The 23,264-nt window shown below is 42.4% G+C and overlaps 3 protein-coding genes and 1 long non-coding RNA gene across 5 annotated transcripts; all 4 read right to left on the reverse strand.

The window, feature by feature from the left end:
• Positions 1–3,275: 3,275 nt before the first annotated feature.
• LOC131672052 (uncharacterized) lies at positions 3,276–13,751 on the reverse strand. Its single transcript, XM_058948984.1, has 13 exons — positions 12,298–13,751; positions 11,985–12,136; positions 9,675–9,738; positions 9,369–9,604; positions 8,056–9,294; positions 7,056–7,137; positions 6,476–6,622; positions 6,057–6,381; positions 4,708–5,124; positions 4,588–4,646; positions 4,176–4,348; positions 3,752–3,917; positions 3,276–3,668 (listed from the first exon to the last, which is right to left on the reverse strand). Exons 1-13 carry the CDS (start codon positions 12,397–12,399, stop codon positions 3,621–3,623), a joined length of 3,210 nt encoding a protein of 1,069 aa, XP_058804967.1. The 5' UTR covers positions 12,400–13,751; the 3' UTR covers positions 3,276–3,620.
• Positions 13,752–14,934: 1,183 nt separating this feature from the next.
• Positions 14,935–16,315, reverse strand: LOC131672047 (uncharacterized). Its single transcript, XM_058948979.1, has one exon. The coding sequence runs from the start codon at positions 16,249–16,251 to the stop codon at positions 15,055–15,057; it is 1,197 nt and encodes a 398-aa protein (XP_058804962.1). The 5' UTR covers positions 16,252–16,315; the 3' UTR covers positions 14,935–15,054.
• A 2,118-nt stretch (positions 16,316–18,433) lies between these two features.
• On the reverse strand, positions 18,434–20,218 carry LOC131672049 (uncharacterized). 2 transcript variants are annotated; one of them, XR_009302589.1, is made up of 3 exons: positions 20,151–20,218; positions 19,463–19,489; positions 18,434–19,389 (listed from the first exon to the last, which is right to left on the reverse strand). It is a non-coding gene; the product is annotated as an uncharacterized LOC131672049 (long non-coding RNA). The 2 variants fall into 2 exon arrangements; XR_009302590.1 differs by lacking the exon at positions 20,151–20,218 and having other exon boundaries at positions 18,434–18,973; positions 19,142–19,389; positions 19,463–19,617.
• Positions 20,219–20,233: 15 nt separating this feature from the next.
• LOC131672053 (uncharacterized) lies at positions 20,234–21,073 on the reverse strand (the record flags this gene model as incomplete). The annotated part of the gene is made up of 1 exon (XM_058948985.1): positions 20,234–21,073. A coding segment is annotated over exon 1 (840 nt), but the record flags the coding sequence as incomplete, so codon positions are not given.
• Positions 21,074–23,264: the final 2,191 nt, after the last annotated feature.

A 23,264-nucleotide genomic window follows, 5' to 3' on the forward strand; every position in this document is an offset into this window, starting at 1 on the left:
TTGCCGCCTTTTCATACGGGGCGTGCTTCTTCAGTTGTGCGTCTGCGACAGATCTTGCCGTGCGACAACTGCGCTCTACTTCTCGGTTCCCGTGCCGCAGTTGCCGCTCGCCGCTGTATACTACTGGCGTTCAAAATTTAGAAGCACCATGCGCTGTCCGCGCGTTTCGCGAACGCCAAGAGTTCATTGTTGATATCCACCTATAGCTAAATTACTGGAATTTAACCTTTACCTCAAGACGGAAATTGCTTCTCAAAGACGAGGTCGATTATTTTCTTATTGGTCATCGTTGAGCTTTTGGGTCAATCGCTTTGCTCCTAATATCAATTTTATCAAGGAACTATTAGTTATATTTCGACAAAGCGATTAGTATTTGACGAATAATTTGGTTTTCGATCATTATTTATGTCGCTCCTTTGTTTGTTTCAATCAATTCTTGGTAAAAGAGAGACAAAAATAAAGTAACGATAAGATATGTTTAATCGATTGTTCATAAGCAAAATCTAGGGCAGAATTTATGATTTAAAAGTATTATACGAGTATTCATCAATAGCATAGATATATGAAATTATAGTACGTCTTCATTGTTCTGATTTTCATTGTTTAAACACAATCTACCTAGCAGGTCGAACATTTATCTTAATTCCGTTGGACAATATTTAATTAATTTTCCAGTTCACACAGCCCTTCAATTACTATGGGGATTATATGCTATACTCGCATGTTTAACTGTTCCTTAGTTACGTAGACGTCGAAAAAAATATCGCAGTATTTTGATCATTCACTCGAGCTTATCCCTTACTTATTCGAAAACGCTTAGAATCAAATTTTAAATTATTATATAATTATATTAAAAAATGTCATTTTACTACTTCCCTAGTTGAACTTACTGATTTATCGCATCTAAAGAGTAATTTTTTCAATAAAATAAAACATTGCTTCTCGTTTGATTAACAATAATCTTAGACGGGCGATGATCTCGAACAGGTTAAACCAATTTTTTGTTACAACGTACATGGCAGAACAAAAAGTTTTACGAGCTACAATGAATAATCCGTTGAAATATTCTGTGTTCACGAACGTTTTAAGAAATACTTCATTATACTTGCATGAACCGAAGTTAAATATACTAGTCGAAAAACTAGAATACAGCAATGTACATCAATTGGTAATTTCAAGTGAAAGTACTCCATACACCAAGTAACTTTATCCAAAGGTTCTTAAAGAAGTTTACTTGGTAAATTACGCTATTAAACAATAAATATTAAGAAAATAAATGTAGCCAATTGCCGAAAAATTTGAGCGTTTCCGAAATTTTAGTTGCGGAATGTTTGTCTTCGTAGCTGAAAGAAATTTTTCATACAAGGAAAAGATACAAACAACTTTTTTAAATCATCACCAAATTTGCATTCTATGTATTTTACTGATTCTTGAAACATTGACGATCAACCAAGCGTTAACTTTCGTAAAGTATTGCTTTTTATCTTAATAGTTAGCAACTTAAATGCAGGTGTCGTGTTTCAATTTGTATTGCTATTAAATTTATGCCCAATAAAGAAGTTAAGATTCTATTCACCAAATAAATAATCCAATTAATATGTCGATTACAAGGCGAAATCATTATTTTTTAACGCTTAATCTTTCGAAAATTTTCAACATTCAGCATACGTCAAAGAATGATTAAAAATTATATTTAAGCGAGAATATGACATTTTTTCACGTGTTTTAGATATCATTTATAGTGGAAGTTTCTCGTTATGATAAATATGAGCTCGGAAAAAGTAACAATATCTTAAAATATGAATAACTTATAAATTAATTTTCGAATTGAATAACAAAAAACACAGGCAAACTTATGAGTTCTGATAGTATGCCTACAATATGACGTGGAAATGAAGACGTGTCAACGTTCATTGATAGTGTCATTGTTTGTAAGCTTTGAAATATCCCATGAACCTGTCTATCGATCGAACCTGATTCAAGTGTAAATCGATCGATAACGCTTTTCATGTGTTTATGAAGATAAGTTTTAGCCAGTGAATCGTTAAAAAATGTCACATATTGGAAATATAGTGCAATGACATTTTAAGTGTATATAAAAAAATTGAAGTACAGAGGAGCAAGGGAGCGAGTGTGCAATGTAAGAAGCCAAGGACGAATTTATAAGGAAGGTATAAAGATCGTCAAGGATGGTCTAGTAACGAGCGGTTAAGCTTTCTTCTTGAGAGCGTGCATTGTGCCGAGAATAGCCGCAGGTACAATTTCTTCTTTACCCAACACCTGGACGTCGAAATAAAGCAAGCCGGCGTTTAACGACTCTCTCTCTCTCTCTCTCTCTCTCTCTCTCTTTCTTACTCGGAGCAGCTCGTGGCTGCGTGGAGATAAGCACGCGAGAGTGCGCCGCGCTAAAGAAGTCCGTGTGGGTATGCGCGCGGTGGACAAGGCGAGCAGCAGCTCCCTTAATTTTAAATGCCCGCCTACATTATCGCCAGCTGCCCATCTCCCGAGTTTTTCCACGCGCGCGCCTCGTTAACGCCGCGCCTCCGCAATTTGTTTTACTTAGAAATTGCTCGTTTACGATCATACGCGATATCTTGTTTACAACTGCTCTCGAGCCTTGTTTATTTTTCGTGGCTGCGCACGACACCTGCGAGCCGCGCGAAGAAGCGTTCCTATAACGACAAGTCCGACTGATTCGAGGTGACCGCTTAGTCGCTGGTTTTCGAGCTCCGAATAGCCGCTTTAGCCAAACGGCGAGCATTCTGGCTCGCAACTCGAAATTTTCAATTGGCAAACGGCTCGCCTCTCTTTGCTTGCAGTTTTAACTTTGCTACGCTGATGTTATTCTTCGCGAGAAAGTAACGGATCCAGAAGAAAAATGGCTCTCGACTTGACAACCTTCCACGTGAAAATGCTTGTTCGGCGCAATCTGGAAGGCGACTCAAAGATAAGGGCGAGCTACCTGCTCGAGATAAAACTATTATTGTACGTTGTACGAATACAGAGCGGTAGCCTTCCGACTCAGACCTCCGACCGCGCTTTCGTACTTTATCTCTGTCCACTTGCTGTCTAGAAGTCTACGAGTATTCGTTGCTGCTGCGGCTTATACCGATAGATTGCTGCCTGTCAAGACCGTACATTCGCTTCGCTACAGCTGCGCTTTCGGAAAGTTTGCTCTTACGGCTAACTTGGCAATCAATTGAGAATAAAACAAATGGCAATTGTCGTGTATATTTTGATCGTTTTTATTTTTAAAAATTGTCCATATATTCCTCTGTCAATTTCTTTCGAAGTGTATATTTTTATATAAAATAAATGACTGCTCGAAAGAATGAAGCGAAGAGCTTGTTCAGTGGATCGCGACGAAGGACGTCTCAGATCGCGTCGCTTTGATTTGGCATTGCGCAGCGAAAATAAAGCCATGATCCTTGGCAAAGAAAAAAGTGAAATTCCAAGAGTGGCATGGAGACCTTAGCGAGGCCCCTGGAAAACTTGAATAATTGATCTTCCGTTGGCTTCGTTGTTCGTCGTGGTCGTGGTCGTGGTCGTCGTCGTCGTCGTCGTCGTCGTCGTCGTCGTCGTCGCGGTCGTCGAATGGTAGCCAATCTGCGTAAAAACGGTTATGATCCGAGGCACTCGCTGCTGGACATGCCGCACACCGGTGTGTTCTGAAAAGCAGAGGGGAAAGCGTTATGGCTAATTGGACTTGGAAGGTGCTTTCCGCGCGGAGGATTTGCAGAGATGCACTGACCACCCTCTCGATTATGTCCTCGGCTGCCATCACCTTCGGCGGCCGGGCTGGAATTCCTTTCTTTGGCTCGGCGTCCATCTTATGTATCATCTTGTAGACGCTGGAATTCACGAGGTGGTCGTAGTTGGGCAAGGCGTTCGCCTTCTCGAATTTCTTGAAGTTGACCCTGCAAGGTGAATCGGGCGTTTGAAAAGCACTTGCCCCGGCTCCGGAGCCCGAGTCAGAAGGAAAGGCCAGCGGGAGTGCGCTTGGGAGAAAATGAAATGCTCGGCGGTCTAGAAAGCGCGCGGCGTGTAACGGTCGTCGTGTGCACGAAACGGACGCTCAAGGAGATTAGCTGTGAGCGCCCGAGCGACAGGCGAAAGGAGGTCTGGCGCGGGATCATAATGGGAGGAGAGCAGTGCTGTAGGTGTGTTGCGCATACCCGAGAGCCCTGCCACGGATGACCTCGGCCTGTGAGGAGAGCACGTCGGCGATCATCTCGTCGTTGAAGAAATCGTTGGGGCACCTCCAGCGCCGTCCGTAGGTGAGCTCGAGCTGCTTAGCCTGCGGCTGCCACAGATGGTCGCGCGACTCGCGCTTTCTCCCTTGCCTGTGCTATACAACACACCACATCAAGCAGCCCGACCAAATATTAACGCTCCGATCTCTCCCGACCATCTCGCGATCTCGCGCGCTCCGAGGGCCGACTAATAAGCAGCAATTCTCGTCGAGCACCTCGCGCACCACGGACTCGCGGCTGCGCGCAGCCGACGAACAGGCTCAAGTTGGAACTTACGATCGGCCCTCGAGGCTTTTGTCGGTCTCTCGTTGCGCCCAGATTCGTTTGTGCATACCTTGAACTCCTCGACCAACTGTTGCTGTAAGCTCAAATTGGGATCTGCCTCGAAGCTCTCTGAAATGACGAGCGACTGCTTTAAAAGTGGTGAACGCGAGTGGCGACGCGACGCGCGTACTTATCGACTCGACGTCCACGGGACTGTGATCCCTGGATGCGGGCCTCTGCGCTCTCCTCGTCTCCTCGACCACTTTGGACTCGTAGGTGACGATGTACTTTTTCACCCGGTGCTGGCCGTCGTCCTCGTTGCTCTTCACGGATATCTCGACCTTGTCGGATCTCCACGTGGCGTCGTCCTCCGTGTTGTCCTCGGCCAAATTGGCATAGTAGCTCGACGAGTACTCGGTGTCGGCCAGGTGAGGCGGGTAACTGGAGGACGTCTCCTCTACGTCGTCCTCGGACATCGCTTTGTCCTCTTCCTCTTCCGCAGTTTTTCTTTGCTCCGCCTCGCTCCTCTGCTCTCGCTCATCTCGCCGACTGCACGCTTGCGCTTCCTCTTGCCGGCTCGACTCTTCCGCTTGCGACGTCTCGTCCGCTGGAACGTTACAATCAATCGTTAGTTTTCCGCACGAACGCTAACTTTTGCGCTGCAATTCTTCTTCTGTTTTTTCCTTTGGCTTCTTTGCCTCGAACTTACTCGCAGGCAGTGACAACGCTTCTTACTTTTCATCGAGTCGTAGCTATGTTCGCCTAATGGAAGTGGACAACTGAACGGCTTATTGGGCGATAAAGGTTGCAGTAATACAGATACTTGAAGGTCAAGGCCAATAGAATAAAATACACATTTTCATTGCAAATTTGGGTTTATTAATGACAAGATATTAATTTACAAACATAACAATTAATAATATAACATTAATTTGAAAGTTTTTTTTTTCTTTGCGTATTGCCTGATGTATATTACTTTAGTACGATACGAGAAAAGTCACAAATGCCTTATTAATCATATGACGGTTAAATAGGTTCAATTTCGTGTCTGCGTTATCGACATTTTCTAATGAAAAATGATGTCACTTGATAAGATAAGAACGAGTGAAATCAAATAATGTAGAAATAGATAAATGAGTGACTGTTTTCTGATGATCTTGCAATTAAAAACGTTTGGTTAACAATAAAAATGTGTACATTCTCTTTTGCAGGTAATACTCATGGACTAGCAATAAGTTACAATGAACGATCTATTAGAGAATACCGAAGCAATAAAAGTGATCGAAGAGAAAGAACGACTGTTGCCGAGTCTACTTCCGTACGCTCTCGCGAAACAGCTTGCGGAAAAGAACAGAAATGCAACAGAAAACGTGTAAATGCGGTCTGCGACATGCAAGAGATGACGTCTTAAACGCAAGCTGTTCAGCGAGAAGTGGAAGGGCGAGCAAGCTCAGGGGTTTCTGGTGGCGGTGGAGCTTCGCGAGGACTGCCTGAACAGCCTGCGCTGCGCGGGGCAGTTGATCCTGACTTTGCGCTCACCCTGGGGCTTGTCGAGGAGCTGCGGCTGATCGACGCCGCTCAGCTCCATGATCTTGTGCAGCTGCTCGGACACGATTCTCAAGTGCTTCTCGATCTCGCTCGGCAGCTGCTTCAGAGCCATCAGTTGGCTCTGCACACTGGCCAGTTGACGCTCCAGGCTGATCTCCGTGGTGACGAGCTCTTTGATCTTGTCGCGGTCCATCGTTACCTCCACTTCCACGTCCACTTCGGCCTTCGAAGGTCGCCTTATGACCACTTGCACCGGCTTGTCCTCCTCCTTCTCGTCGTTGTTCGCCGGCTCCTCGACGCGCGGCTCTGGTTGCGCCTGTGCAGGGGCAACACACATTGCCATCGCCACTTTCGTATGTATGTTTCAACAACTCGCTCGCAAATCAAAGATTGTCCGTTTGCTTTCTTACCGCTTGATCTTCGCGAGACTCTCGCCTAGCCTCCTCCGGATTATTGGATTGGTCGACGACTTCGATGACCGATGCCACTGACTGGGGACGCGACCCTCCGTCGGAACTTTGGATTGTCGGCTCTGGTGTTGCAGCGGGCGTTGTTTTCTATATTGCAAGAGAGAGAGAGAGAAAACAAAGCGAAGCTTGCGTTAAAGTGGTTAGAAAGCTTGGGCAGCTGCGAACATTTGATTAGGTGTGGCGATCGAGTTTAGTAAGCGAGGCGTGAGTAGAAGCCTTGAAAGTTGATTGCAACGCGCTTAAGCTTTCGCAAAATCGATCGCCACTGATCATGCTGGACGTGAAGTCTACAATGGGCTACCAAATAACTATCACTGGTCAGTGAACGTCTGCGCACTGTGTCTCTAACTACAAAGGAATGTGCATGTTATACATAATGATTGTACAATCGAACGATTATTCAAACACTAACTGTTTTATTACATTTGATTTATAAATAACCATCACAACGAATGTCTACTTTTGTCAATCGTGATCAATTTTTTTTTAGTACACTTGTTTGTTCGACCAACAGATTTACATTGAGTATGAAATTAGACGATGGTATACGAATTTTCAAATGTGAAGTGAAGTGTTTTATAAACATGAAATACAAATTTGCACTGCGACAATTTATTGTTGTGCAAACGTTCGAAAGCGATTCGTTCGTGTGGAAAAAGATTCGACGACAGACAATGAATTTTTATTATTCGCTAATGACTATAACGGCACAGCTACTTCACAACCCATGACAGTGCATATACTTACGAAGAAATTAAAGCGACTATTTCGCTTGTCTATGGAAGAAAAATGTAATGAAAGAGACCTGTTTCAATCGGCGCTTCACTGCCGTTTCGTTCAAGAATGCTTTTACACGTTTGCGTTGCGATTAATGGTTTTCATGAAATAATGCGTTTAATGTTTTTTTTATTAATATTATTGCAAGAGCTGACGAAGCAACTGCAACAATTTTACAAAGCAATTTTCGGTTTTAAATAACTTTAAGATTTCTTAACTGGATTTTCCTTTTTATTTCACATTAAAAATATATACATGTAGAGATTTCCACTTCTCATGAAAGTGATTGTTACGCAATCAAGTCGAATGATTACCTATAAATAAATAAGTACCGACAGCGAGTAATGAATAATAAATAATGATTCGGTTGTATTATATATTTTTTTGCAAAAACGTAAAACTGCGACTATGCCTTCGTATGAATTTCGTTGAAATGTAACTGTGAGTAAGAAAGTGCTTACGCGTATTGTAAACGAACTGCGGTACTATATGCCATTCACAAATATACTCTGAAGGACAAACTTTTTGAAAAGACAAGTAAAGAAGCAGTGCTGAAAGAAGGTCTCTCTCATTCTCGAAAAAGAAAGAAAGGAGGGAAAAAACCGAACTATCACAATAAGAAGAGAACATCGTCTGAAAACTTGTACGATCGAAGCCTGGAAAAACTGGACGAAGAGCGGGGGTCGGGGGGTGAAAGAGAGAGAGAGAGAGAGAGAGAGAGAGAGAGAGCAATCGCCGTTCACTCGTGATGCTCGACGTTGTTGTAGCGCTTGGCGTAATTGAACATGAAGAACGCGAGGGCGGAGGCGCACGGGACCATCGCGTAAGCGAGTCCGCGAGCCAGGTCGGTCCTCATGGCGTTGCTGACTTTGTCGGCGACCATCATCGACATGACCGACAGCCTGCGCCTACCCTCGGCGTACCTGATCTGAAAGCTCTTGAGACTCTCGCCTTGCAGGCTACTCTTGCGCGAGAAAGAGAAGAAGGAGCCCGAGCCGGGCTCGTAGAGCGGCAGGGTGCTCGAGTCGCGCCTGCAGCTGGACATTCTGCGCGAGTTTCGGCGGCTGGAGCCGCGATGGAGAATCTCGGTGTCGTAGGTGTCACGCAAGCTGCACGCCAGGGAGGCGAACATGAGCACGTTGAGCAAGCTCTGCTCTTCGCTGCAGCTGGTCCTGCGCTGGGCTGCGCCGCCGAAGGAGCTCTTGATGTCGCCGACGAGTCTCTCGAAGTAGCGGGCCCTGCGCAGTAGCCTTGGCTTGGTCTTGCTCTCGGGGCTGGACTTGAGCGAGTCCAGGGCGCGGCCGAGGCAGCGCTTGGCGTATCTGCCCCTGCGACAGAGCCTCTGTTTCTTGGCGCTGCGCCGCGGCGCGACAGTCGGGCCGAATGGCTCCTCCGTCGGCTTCTCGGGAGTAATAGCGTTCTCCGCGACAACGGGCTCCTCCCTGACGGACGCAGGCGACTTGGGTGGTCGGGGTTCGGGTTCGGGATTCGGCTCAGCCAGCGGGAGCTCGTGGTCGAAGAGGGGCGACGCCGGCGGGGACACGTCCTCGACGCCTTCGCTGATGGGCAGCATGTCGGGCTCGCTCGCGCTCGGTTCGGTCGAGTGGGAGGTGAAGGACCAGGTGGCCGTGCAGGTGTGCCCGTTTACCTCGGAGATGGTGTCCGCGATGGCGAAGCTGCTCACGGTGTCGGGTGTGGTCGCGCGCGACGGATCGAGCAGTCCCTTCTGCAGCAGGCGCTCGGTTATCGGTCGCTTCGGCTGCTTCTTGATCACCACGCGGTAGGGCTCGACCTCGGCCTCGCTTTCCTCCTGCGCGAGCTTGGGCTTGGGCGCCGGCCGGTCGGGCTTCTTCAGGAAAGTCGACTGGCGCTTGCGCTCCTGCACTTCCTCCGGCTCGGCGGCGATCTCGTTCTGCAGCTCGCGGAAGACCTCGGATTGCTTGAGGAGAGGCGCGCGCGGCCTGATCTTCTTGAAGTTCACGCTGAAAGTCAAATAAATCGCTGGACGTCTGGACGGTCGACGCGCAGCTGTGGGCTTGGCCGCGAGCATACGAACCCCAAAACGCCTTTGTCGTTGAGCACCTCCTCTTCGTCGAGAATCAGCTGAGCGATTTCCTCCTCGGTAAGGTCAGTCTTGGGCAGCGGGTCGCTGTTGATGTCGCGCGGTTTCTCCGGGTACTCCTCGACCTGGCCCTCGTCTTCGCTCGCTTCCGGCGGTTCCTCGACTCGCGACACCTCGTCCGGCGTCACTTCTCTCTTTTCGTCAACTGGACAGAGTAGTATCTCTTCGATCTGCAGCCGGTCGTTTTACTAAATATTTCTCTCGTCGGCAAAGGTCCGCTCTCGATCACTCGATACTTACGGGGAGCATATACGGCTCGATCTTCTTCTCGATGCCTTCGATCGCCTTGCTTGGATCTTCTGTTCTAAGAGACGAGAATCCAGCGTGAGTTTTCGCTTGCAAAGCTGTGTGCCGCAGTTCGCATTTATCTCTTGTCATTGAGAGTCGAAGCACGGAATCTATCGCCAAGCAACAATCGTCCAAGATAAGCGTGCCGTTGCCAGAGAAGCGATTAGCGCCAACTTCAATATCAAGCCATCGATCATGGTCAAGCTGTCGGCCGAGCAAGGGCAAAGCGTATCGCGCTAATAAGCCGTCGAGATCATCGATCGTCGACGCATCCAAAAGCAAAGCCAAAAACAACTCGGAATAAACCGCTGCTAACGGCATATCGAGCCAGACGCACGTGCGCGCGCTGACTCGGTGCCATATTGCGGAGGCCCCCGCGCTCTCGCGAGATGCGCGCGCGGCGAGAGCGAGCGGCGCTTCTTCTCTTTTTTTTTTCTCTTTGTTTCTGCACTTGCGACACGCGCCGCTGGGCGCGAATTGTAAATTTAGGCCGTCAGTCGACGAGCGGCCCGTCGTCATTCACATTCTCTCGCGCGAAAATAAATCGCTGCCAACGCGGACGGCGACGACCACGGCTCGGCGACGGCCGCACACGGATCGCCTGAAGGGACGGAGCAGACGGCTGTGGCGAGGCGCGATCAGGGAGCGGATCTTCGCTAACTGGGTCAAATCATTAGCTTGCCAAGTAACCTGCGCTGCGCGCGCTCCGTTTCTCGCAGATCCATCGCGCCGAAGCCAGACGTGCTCTTACCACGCGATTCACCTTGCTCGCCATTACGGACCGCGTCGCCGCTAGAACAATAAACATTTCGGCGCTCGTTTGCGCTGCTCCACTCCGATCATATTTATCCTGGATGAAGATCGCTCGCCGATCAGTCGCTCTTCGTCTTACACCAGTCGTCCATTTGAACCATTGATGCGGGCATGGTTATTGGGATTGCGTCCAACGCTACTTCTCTCCTGGTACATTTTTTAATAACAACCTGACAGATTTAATACCTTTATCTCAGGTCAACGGTTTCTATTTATAGTCAAGGCTCATTTTTGGTTTATTCGCCTGTACTTTGCACATTTTTTCAGTTCACAAAGTTGAAACTAGTGTAACGAACTGTTGCGCGGCCAAATTTTTCGGATAGCTTTTACCGCTTTCATTTGAAAAACTTGTGGACCGATTCAATAATATCCTTCGATTCATGCGGCTATGAAAATGTGTAACAAAGTTGAATCCGGTATTATCAAGTCTCGCAATCGGCAGTAACGAACTCTCGCGGTTTACGAAGCTATCGAAGCTTTTGTATGAAATTAGCGGCCGCAAAGAAGAAGAAGAAGCGTGACGGTAGAATCCTCGTGACTGGGGCGTTTCGCAAGATATATACGCGAGTGAGGATCCCAGCATTTGCACGCTTTGATTCTGGGTTAGCTATTTATGTTGGTGGTTGAGTGAGTGAGAGAGAGAGAGAGAGAGAGAGAGAGAGAGCTTCTCTGTCGCGAGCGACGCCGACATTGCCACATGTTGCTTTCTCAAGGCGACGTGCGAATTCTCATATGCAAATATGCATATTCTTCCTTTGTTCCGTGAAATCGCTGATAACTGTTGCGCGCTCTCGTGCGGTGAGACTGGCGAATTTTTTCGCTGGCCAAGTCCGTCGACCATTTTTCCCGCTTGCTCGCGCGCGATAACTCTGCCAGGTGACATTGTATACTTACAAGCGTTAATTAACTCCGGTTTCCCCGAGCTTTCATTTCAGTTCTAACGAGGAGAGTTTAACGAGCTCCGCTATTGATTTGCCCTCTTTTCGCCAGCTATCATTCATCGTCATTGATTTATTCGAACTATTTCCAACTCGAAAGCTCGAGCGTGTGACTGCATGTTACACTTTGTGGTCAGAAGCATATAATGTCTAGTTTTTCTTTCAATCGGAAGGAAACATCGAATTACGTAAGCTTTCGTAAAAAAGGAGTGCCAGATTCGTCAAACTTGACATCCAAACGAAATGTCAAGTGAAAAGTAGAATCGCTGTTTATCTGCATTTTTCCGGTTCAATTCGCGTAGAGTTATATTTATCCTCGATGCCGTTTATTTTCGACTTTTCATTCACGCCCAATTTGAACACTACGCGCGTGAGAAATAAACATAATTCTGGCAATAGGGATGTCAACAACGTTCAAGTGTAGCGACGGACAAGTAAAATAGATCCGCTGTAAGACATCGAACGCGGAGTTGAGCGAGAGTAGGAACGCGTGAGTTTGTAAAAAGCTTACCTTCGAACTGCTAAAACGAAGTTGTTGCCGGCAAGCGTGAGGGCCTCGTGGGCCTGACCGTGGGTCATGTCGCTTATCGGCTGATCGTTCAATTTCACGACCACGTCGCCCACTTTCAAGCCCATGCATTCTGCAAGACTTCCCTCCGATACCTGAAAATTGTCCTTTTACCTGGCCGCACACTTTGTTCGCGCCCTCGATCATTGGCCGCGTCTTCGCGACGGGGTCGGCCGTTCCGACTCGACATTTTCTCCGCGTCTATGCTCACGAAGCCAAGTCGTTGCATGCAAAAAGTGATGAAAGCGGTATTTACCCTAATCACTGTAAGGGGTTCGGGGAAGTCACTTCCTCCCGCCAGACGAAAGCCCCATGGACGGTTGTCGAATTTCGAAAACTTAATGTCAAGGGTTGCCATGGCGCTCTACATCTATAACACGTGCGCAACCACATTGCTCCTCCTCTCAACAAACTCCGCTGCTTTCCAACGGCATGTACGATTGCACTCTCTTCGATTCTGGCCTGCGGCATTCTGTCGTCACGCCTTGCTCACAATTTACGAAAGCCACTCGGGCAGTTTGCACGAGACAATTCGTGCACGACCGGCGAGTGCCCAGCTGGGCGAAATTTCGCGGCGAAGCGCTCGCACGTGTATAAATAATCCAGCCTTCTCTCTCGGCCGCGCGATCAAAATTCCTCTCGATTTTCGCGCAAACTGCGAGAGGCTCGCGCGTCCCAAAATAAAGCTCTCGCGGCCACGATAACGCCGCCCGTGCGTCGTACGGCGGCCACGTCGATGGCGCCCCGCGAAAGCGTTACATAACTGAGAGCGCCGACTCGCGCGCGACACGCCCGCGGACAAGGGGGCGAGACCGCTATAATAACTCGCTGGCCCGCGCGCGGAGTCGAGACCCGGAAGTCGAGAGCGAGGCCGCCTACGAGGACGTTCTCCAGTCGCGAAAATCCCGCGCGCGCAACCGGATTATAAAAGAGCTCGGTGGCGCGAGAGCGCGCTAAGGGAAAAAAAAACGGAATATCGAGAAACTAGAGCGCTCTCGGTGTAATAATAGAAGAGGCAAAAGTCGCCAAGCTGCTGTAAACGCAATCCTGCTCGCAATGCTGCCGGTGCTTTGAACTTTCCTCGGCTTTTTCTCGTGCCAAATCGCAAGTCGAACGCCGCGCCCGAGCCGATCGCCGCTCGACCGAGGTGGATGCAATTTTTCTTTCTTATCCTCGCTCGGCCGTTACTTTTCACCTTCGCTTCGCGACGATACGAGCGAACGCCAGGATGAAATTCCGACCGAGCACTCGAGCGCAAAGTGCTCACGAGAATCACAGACGCCCGAGTGGTCACGTAAGCTCGGCACAGCAGAGAAAGAAAAGCGCAAGCCCCTGCTCGAAACGTAAACAACACAGAGAGATCGGGTGCACACAAAGCGGCAGAGTGCAGCTGGTTATTCGTTACTTCGGCGGTCGAGTCATCGCCGAGCAAGTATGAAGCATTTCGCTTGGGTCCGAGTGCAGCGAAACGTGAGCGACAGGCGTATCCTGACGAGGTCGCTGAATATGCAGACGAGCATGCGATAGCGTATGAGCGAGGTGGGTGAGATAGCGTGGCGAGAGAAATGCGTGTAAAGATAGGCGAAAGCGAGCGAGTGCATCGAGGCGCTGTACGAAAACATGTCAAAGAAAAGATGAAGCAGAGAAAACAAGATTTTAGAATGAAAAAGAAAAAAAAAGAAAGAAAAAAAAATATAAAACATAAAGGGTGGTCAGCACCAGAAAAAAGTAAAGGGATTTATCGCTCACTGCAACTGGGTGGTTGGATTAAAAATGAGGCGGCTGCGTGGCTCGGTGCTGCTCTGTCGCGCACAGTCGGCTTGCACTGACCGGTCACTATAGTGCTCCCGCGAGTCAAACGCGACGGCGATTCGGCAGTGAGCAGCGCCGGCAGCGCACTAGCCGACGCCGCGGCGCAAGCTCTCGAGAAGGGAAAATCTGTGTCACGATAAGCCCTGCCAAGCGAGAGCTCGCGCACTCGCGCTCGCTCGGGCCGTGTATCTTTGTCTCCGCCGAGCCGAGCATGCCCTCGCTGCAAATACCCGAGTGAGCGCAGTCGAGGCTCCGATCTATTTACTGATCGATCTATTTAGACCGAGGCCCAACCGCGGCGACGCGGGGCGATAACTGTCGAGCGCGTCGGCCCTTCGCCTGGCTCCGCGCAGGGCCCCCGCGCGCGCTCGCCGCGGCGCCCGTTGGCTCTCGGCTTACGTAAACGCCGCCGATTGCCGGCCAAATGCGAGCCGCCGCGCCGTAACTCGATATCCGCTTTACAGTTTTGCGAAAACGAAAGCCCGCCGAGCGGCCGGTTATTTTTGCGCGCGGCGTCGTCGTCGCCGCGATCGCTCGTGCCATCGATCGTCGACTGTCAATCAGGCGGATCGAACGCGCGACCGAGCCTCGCGCGACAATGGAAACGCGCTGACGCGCCGGCGAGCGCGCTGAGTAATCTCGAGGTGCCATCCTCCGTGCTCGCCTGCTAAACATAGCTTTACGCACGCTCTCGGTGCACTTGGCAAAAACAAAGTGTCGGCTTGGGTCGGGCTCGATCGGCTTTTCCACATTTTCCACCGCGATTCAAGACTTTTTCGGACATTGGCGCGGCTCTGGCGCAACGCAAGGCTTGCTTGTCAACAAATCTTCTTTCTCGGCAACCGGATTTCGAGTCCGCGTCATTTTTTCGAGCTGTCTAATTGCTTCGTGCTATTAAAACCAAGCGAGACTTTGTGCGAAGTAAACATCACATGATACTGCGACGCTAGGTAAATATTCGGAGAAAATAATTACTCACTGATTCGTAGATATTTTCATGAAAATTAATAAATGGAAATAAATTAATTAATGCCATCTGATAAGATTTAATAAGGACAACGATAATTACTTAACAGTTTGGTTTATCCAATTACCATCTTTCGATCACATACATAGATATTTAACATTAAATCCAACACAAGTACATAATTATCAATGTTACCTCCACATTCGTTACAACAATATTGAACAGTGACATGTCCTACGGATTCAATGTTTGTCGTGTTTCATCTAAAAGTTCCGTCAGGATTGCCTTTAGCCGTATCGCGTATACAGGATTCGAATCTATTTCAAGATTTATGAATTTAAATCGATTGGAAAAGAAATACGTCAGTGCCTTAGGGTCATTCATTAGCTTCATAATATCATCTGGTTTTAAGTATATTCCAGGCAAATATAATGCAGCGTACGTCATTCCTACTATCCTATGATTCAAATACTCTTTTAACATGTAATCATAAGAGGGTATCTGAATATCCCGCTTGCTTTTCCGTAATGTCTCTTGAAACACTGAATAATAGTGCTTGAAAATCTCAATTTCCCCAGTCTTTCGAAACTCTGGCATCGTATTCAAGTAAACCAACATTGCAACATCCACAGCTGGTGAAGCATATCGCAAAATTTGATAATCTACCATGACACACTCATTGCTACGGTTGAACATTATATTATTTTTCCATAGATCGCTGTGACATACTACATTGACGTGTCCTTTCTTAGGCTTCACTTTATTGCTCACGCAATTGTACAAATGTGGCAGCACCAAGCTCGAATCAAGACCAAACTTTTCTGCCATCAGAACTATGGCTTCGAAGCCGTCCTTTGTTAGACGTCCATGTTTATTATGATCGCAATATAATTTTTCAGCAAAATACTTTGGATATGCTTGTTTTAAGGATCTACCAAGTTTAGCTTCAGCTAAAAGTGACGCTGCGTGAAATCGAGCTAGCGTTGCTAGTGCTGATTTGAGAAAAGTTTTATTTATTAGCAATTCAGTTGGCGTAGTGAATCCTTGCACTCGTAGATCCTCGTAAACAAGCGCATTACCTTTAGCTAAATAACATTTAGGACACCACTTTTCACCGTTATAATCTGCAAGCATCAGCGGTTGTATGTCATTGTGAAAGTTAACTTCTTCCTCGAATATCCCTTCATCCATTATTAAATCTTGAATTGCGCTGTCTGGTGGAGTTTTCAAGAAAAATGTACGTGTACTCACGTTGACATCGTCATTTCTGCTGGATGAAGTGCAGACTCTGACGCTTAATAGGGTATGGGAACCGAGAATACCATTTTTCATTTGCGTGAAAGGTTCTAATTTGTAATTCAAAACTTTTGCGTCGGGACTGACAGCGCGATAAATAACCGTTTCAACATCTTCTTTAGTGATTGTAGACATAGTAATATTTTCACAATACTTGTTAGGAAACTTACTCTAACGTCTTTTTGCCACAAAGGAAACCCTCTTCTCGACGATGCTTTTCAATTTCAACTGTGCACAAAAGCCAATAGTATAATTATCACTTGTTATCAGTCTAGATTTAGATAGAATTATTTACTGATATCAATGAAGATTGATGATTTTATTTTTTGTATGACTCTAAAAAAAACGTTATAAAATTAACGTTCATTTCTACTTAATAGCTGATTTCAACATTGTTAATTAGTTGACAAACTCCTGAATCGATTAAGGTGGTCGTCTACCAATTATTGTTGATTGAGGAATAAAAAAGAGACAGGATTCTTTGAAAATTAATTTCATTAGTGAATATGGTTGTTAATTTTATGATATGGTCAATAACAGGAAACGCAGATCCTCCGCCTATTATTGTTAATCATAATCGTTGACAGAAATGAAAAATCATACTAAATTAAACATCTTAATCTGGGCACTTGATAAGTACTCAGACTTGTATCTATTGCGATATAAAGGAGGTGCTAAAATTAATTTCAATAAGCAATTTAACAAAAATTTCTGTAAAACAGCAATCAAAGAGAAAATATCGTATATTCGTCTTTCAAAATATGAACATCACGTAAAAATTTTTTATATTTAATACTAATTGCGCTTCATTCAAAACCTCACTCGGTAAATATTTAATTTTTTTCACGTAAATAGGACTTCTATCAAGACAAGCTTCAATGATTTCCATCATAAAGCATATATTTTTCTAGAGCCTTTGAATCGTTGACCAGTTTTTTCAAGTGTTCCGGACATAAAGAGCAGGAAAATAGATTGCTGCCGTCACCATTCCAATAAATCTGTATTTTGTATAAGTATATTTAAAATTATTTCGCTCGATGGAACTTTTATTTTTATATTTCTTCGAACTAAAGTTTTTTTAAATATCGAATAGTAATAATAGACCATTTTAAATATACGCAGCACACTCAGGAAAAATGTTTTTATTAAACAATATATTATTATTCCACAGGTTACTATAAAACAATACATTTAGTTCTCCTTATTGACGTCTTACATTTATGAATGTAGTCGTATATATGAGGTAACACAAAGCTCGATCAAATTTTGTATTTCTATTAAATTTTTTCTATTAAAACTTCGGGGAAAGCTTCGTTGAGTAGCTTGCCTAGTTTCGACTCTGCTACAAGTGTTGATGCATGAAATTGGGCTAATGCTACAAGAGCCGATTTTAACAATCTCTCGGCTATTATCTTTTCATAATTCATTGAAAAACCTTGAGCACGTAAATCTTCAACAACTAAAACGTTGTTCTCTACAAATAACACTTAGACGATCATCTTTCACTCTCGGAGTTTTAAATCATTAGTGGCTTAATATTTTTATAAAAATTTAGTTCTTCATAAGTTATACCTCCCATATCGCAACTCATGGCGACAGTAACTTAACGAAGAAGGTCAATATTTTTACCTCATAATCACCGTTGTTATCGTGCTCATTTTTAACATTGACTTTTAGCAAATTATGAGATCCTAAATCACCTTGTTTATTTGCAGAAAAAGGCTCTGACGAATAATTTATAAGTGTAATATTTGAGCTAATAGCATTAATAATGATCTGGTCCACATCGACGGTACTTAGCAAAGACATGATGCATGTAACTGCCATATTTTTAATAAGTATAAGTATACATATAAGGTAACAGTACGGGTGATATCAGTTAAGTGTATATGTAGTAATTATAAGCAGTCATGTGACTAGTCTAAAACCTAGTTTTAAGTTGCAATGTGGCAACGTTGTAAGAGCGACCAGAGGAATGAGTTCTATCATTTAAATTATTTGTACGAGATGGTACAAGCTAACATAATTTGTTGTCATATTTTAAATGACAAAAACATCTGCAATTCAACGTATCTTTACTATTGTAAATGAACTATGTATATACGCAATTAGTTCTTACACACACGCGCACACACACTGTTATCAAGTCATAAAGTATTACTCAAGGTGGACCTCCACCGTGGTATACCTGGAAAGTGTCATTTGTTGAATTTTTTATACTTACGTCATTTTGGCAAATCAGAAAATAGTTTAATTCTGATGCCTATAATTGCTTCATTCATAGTTTGGTTTATTGAATATAATCATAAATACATCTATTCAAACTTAACATATTTTTAATATAAATGTGTGATTATCAATTTCATGTCTACAATTATTACAATATTTTTGAATACCGACACTTAAACGAAAGTGCATTTGGAATAATGAGTAATTTAAAAAAATGATTGAGTTGAATAAATACCAGGCAGATATAATGCAGCGTATATAATTCCATATAGTATCCCATGATCCAAATATCCTCGTTATATAATAATTCTTTTAAGTCATAATCTAATAATAGTAATAACATGTACTCATGAAAGGGTTTTAGAATTTCCCATTTGTATTTCATAATATCTTTTGAAACAGTGAATAATAGCGTTTGAAAATTTCAATTTCTCGTCTTCTGAAATTCTGACGTCGTATTGAAGTGAACCAACGTAGCAACATCCACAGCTGGTGAAGCGTATCGCAACATTTGATAATCTAGCATGACACGCTCATTGCTATGGTTGAACATGATGTTATTTTTCCAGAGATCACTGTATCTTATTCCGTATCCTATCCTACGTCCTTCTTTTGACTTCACACTATTCTGCATGTAAGTTAACAAATATGGCAACATCAAACTAGAATCCAGACCAAATATTTTTTATATCAGAAGTATAGTTTTGTAGCCAATTTTCGATCCGCGGTCAAATTTACTATAAGTAATATATATTTTTTCAATAATACTTTATATATGCATATTGTAACAATTTACCAATTTTAACTTAAGCCCAAAGTGACATAAAGCGATGCATAAAATTGAGTTAACATTGCTAGTGCCAATTTAAGAGGAATTTTTTCATGAGGTAATTCGATGTATTAAATTTTTGAACTCATAGATCCTCGTTTACAAGTAGATCATGTTTAGCTTAATATCATGTAGCGAATTATTTCTTGCTATCATAATCTGCAATCACCAGGCCTGAAGAACGGTGTCAAGATTAATTTCTTCTTCGAACATCTCTGTGTCCATCAATATTTATTTTACTACACTAGACTCTGAAAATGTTTCCACAAAAAATATGTTGGTACTTACATTGGCATCGACGTTTTTACTGGATGACTTTTCAATGTTAACACATAATAGAATATAAAATCTGAGTACACCATTATTTATTTATGTAAAAGGTTCGATTTTGTAATTAAAAATAATAGTTTCAAGACTGATAGCACGATGAACAACTTTTTCAATATCTTCCTTAGCAAATGAGAAGATAGTGTTCAAGTAAATGTTACAACGATATTTGTTTATAAAATTCTTGCAATATCTTTATTACTAGAGTCAGAAATAAAACTGTTATTTGCGACGGCTAAGGCATTTGTGCATAGAATATTTATATGCTTGTTATTTGTAAAAATTTGCAAAGATTATTATTGTTATTATTATTATTATTATTATTATTATTATTATTATTATTATTATTATTGGTATCAATATAGATAAATTCAACATTTTTTTACATTAATCTAGATAAAAATAATACTCATTATTCTATAAAAAAAATATGTTAGGTACATAATTATATATATCTTAATAAGAAATAGGTGCTTTAGTAGACATCACATGTATGAATTTTAAAGTAAACATGTTTATGTTTTAAAGATTCAATACTTGTCTCCCTTCATTCAAAATTTCACATAGTAAGTCTTTAATTTTTTTCGCGTAAATAATATTAGTATCGAGAAAAGGGCCAATAAATTCCATTCTCTCATACAGCATGTACCTTTTTACAGCTTCTGGATCATAAATCAATTTTCTTACGTGTTCAACTTCAATATAATTAAGAGGAGCACATATTGCTGCCAACATCATTCCAATAAGTCTGTATTTTGTATAAGTATTTAAGATTATTTCGTAGGATGGAACTTTTATTTTTATATTCCTTCGACCTAAAGTTTCTTGAAATATGGAATAGTAATAACGGATCATTTCAAATTCAAACTTTTTTCTGAATTCCGATGTTGTATTAAAATACAGAAGTGCACTTAAATCTACAACTGGTGTAGTATATCTTAACATTTGATAATCCACGATAATACACTCAGGAACAACGTTTTCATTAAATAATATATTATTATTCCACAGATCACTATGACACAATACATTTAGTTCTCCTTCTTGAGATCTTATATTTTTGTGAATGTAGTCGTACATATGAGGTAACACGAAGCTTGCATCAAGATTGAATTTGTCTGCGATTGAAACTAAAGTTTTGAAACCTAATAAGGTTGATCGACCAAATATTGTACTTTTATCAAAAATTTTTTCTTTTAAAAATTCAGGGAAAGCTTCGTTGAGTGGCTTGCCTAGTTTTGATTCTGCCACAAGTGTTGATGCATGAAATCGGGCTAATGCTACGAGAGCCGATTTTAATAATCTCTCGTCCATTATTTTTTCAGAATTCATTGAAAAACCTTGGGCACGTAAATCTTCAAAAACTAAAACATTGTTTTCTGCTAAATAACACTTAGGTGACCATCGATCACTCTCGGAGTTTAAAGCCATTAATGGCTTAATATTTTTATAAAAATTCAGTTCTTCTTCAAAAGTTATACCGCTCACAATATCTTGTATCACATCTGATTCTGGTAGTGACTTAACGAAAAAGGTCAAATGTTTTACCTCATAATCTTCAACGTTGTGCATATTTTTAACACTCACTTTTAATAAGCGATAAGATCCAAACATGCCAACTTTTTTTGTAGAAAAAAGCTCTACGGAATAATTTATAATTGTATAAGAAGGACCAATAGAATTAATAATAATTTTTTTCACATCATCGACATTAAACGTAACCATGTTTTTGATGAGATTCTTAGAGCGTTTACAGAATAATTTTAACACAATGAAATGTTTATAGAACGATTCTGACACATTCAGGCCCTCGCCACATATGCGCATACGCGTGCGTACGAGGACGTACAAACGCGTAAAAATCGCTAAAAATTTTGATAGTACCAACAACAGAAAGTTACTACTGCATGCCCCAAACGAACACACTTACTCCCGGAACAAACGTATCATAACCAATAATATAGCGTTATGATACGTTTGTTCCGGGAGTAAGTGTGTTCGTTTGGGGCATACGAGGAATAGTAGTAACTTTCTGTTGTTGGCACTATCAAAATTTTTAGCGATTTGTACGCGTTTGTACGTCCTTGTACGCGCGCGTATGCGCATATGTGACGAGGGCCTCAAAGTGACATTAAATTTCACCCGAGACAAAACTGGTGTGCATTGTGGAGCCATCTATGCACCAATTATCTAGGGACTTTAAAATGATACTTATTTTAAAATAAAGAAATAAATTACTATTAATCAAAAATACAATATCACTATTATTAATTGTTTTAAAAAATTAGTTAGTAGTCTAAAATATATTCACATATACATAATTAAATAATTTAATAATAACTGTATTAGGGACTTTTTACGTAAGGACACATCGGAAATCGGACATCGGCAATCGGAAGTGTATCATAGTAAAAAAAAGACAGTCTATCTATTATTGTACAAATAATTTTAATATAGTAAATTTATATTTTTATTGCTGCTCGAATCTTACATAATCACAGATATACCCAGAAAACAAACAATTAGTTTTTCACCTTAATAATCTCGACACTCGTCCAATGTCCATTGTCCAACGTCCTATGTTTGATCCTTATGTAGAAAGCTTTTTATATTTTTGATTAATAGTAATTTTAGTTTCTTAATTTGAAAATGCGTGCCTTTTCAAAGTTTCTGGATAATTGATTCATAGATGGCTCCACAGCGTACATTAGACTTGTCTCGAGTCATAATTGATGTCACTTTGAATGTGTCAGAATCGTTCTGTATAAACACTTCAGATCCATGACACGTGTATTGGTAGAGAAACTATATACTGTGAACTGTGGAGTCATCTGTGCACCAATTATCTAGGAACTTTAAAAGGGCGCGTATTTTCAAATAAAGAAATCAATTATTATTAATCATATGTATATTAATTATTATTTAAATTAATTATTAATCATATGTGTGTGTATGTGTGTGTATATATATATATATATAAAGAGGTAAGGAGTCTTTACAGAATGAATTTAACATTTAAGACATGACACAAATACCATGTGCTAAAATGCAGTCGCAATCTCTAAATTACATAAACATTCCTAACGTTTTTAAGCTCATATTTAACAACTCTCACATTTGCTATATATTAGAATTGCTGTCATATTTTGTGTATCAAAATTATTCTGTAAACACCTGATGACTTTTTTATTAAGTTGAAGTCCAACCCCAATATTATAGACTCATAGAAAAGTGAGCTTTTAATATTAACATTTGAAAGTGTCGTAATTTAATGTAGTTTTGTTTATTCCTATATTTTTATTTTTATACGCTTGATTAGAGAAATACCGAGGGCTATTTTTTAATTAATTTTCTAAATCATTTTGCATTTTAAAGATTGTACGCTACTTTGATTTACGCTTTTACTATATTAACAATTATATATATCGTATATCATATAATTAACTTTTGTAAAAGCTGAAATTTATTCGGCCCGGGCTCGAAATCAAAAGCTCGAATAAAACTCTATGTTAGCTCGAGCCATTTAGCTTTTTTGTTTGCGATCAGGTCAGATCGGATCTTTCAAGCTTCGCATCTATCTGCAATGACCAGCCTATTGCATTGAGCTTTACCTTCTTAATTGTTCAAATATTAATATTTTATGTTCTCATCTTCGATCATTATGGAATTTTTAAGTTTTTGGTTTTTTATTAAAAAAATCAACTCAAAAAGTTTAACTCCCAAGCCGTTTGCAGAAGCATAGTATTAAAATAAAACTGAAACT

The sequence above is a fragment of the Phymastichus coffea genome, unplaced genomic scaffold (assembly GCF_024137745.1).
Source record: "Phymastichus coffea isolate CEN01 unplaced genomic scaffold, Cenicafe_Pcof_1.1 PCOF00141, whole genome shotgun sequence".
Classification (NCBI taxonomy): domain Eukaryota; kingdom Metazoa; phylum Arthropoda; class Insecta; order Hymenoptera; family Eulophidae; genus Phymastichus; species Phymastichus coffea.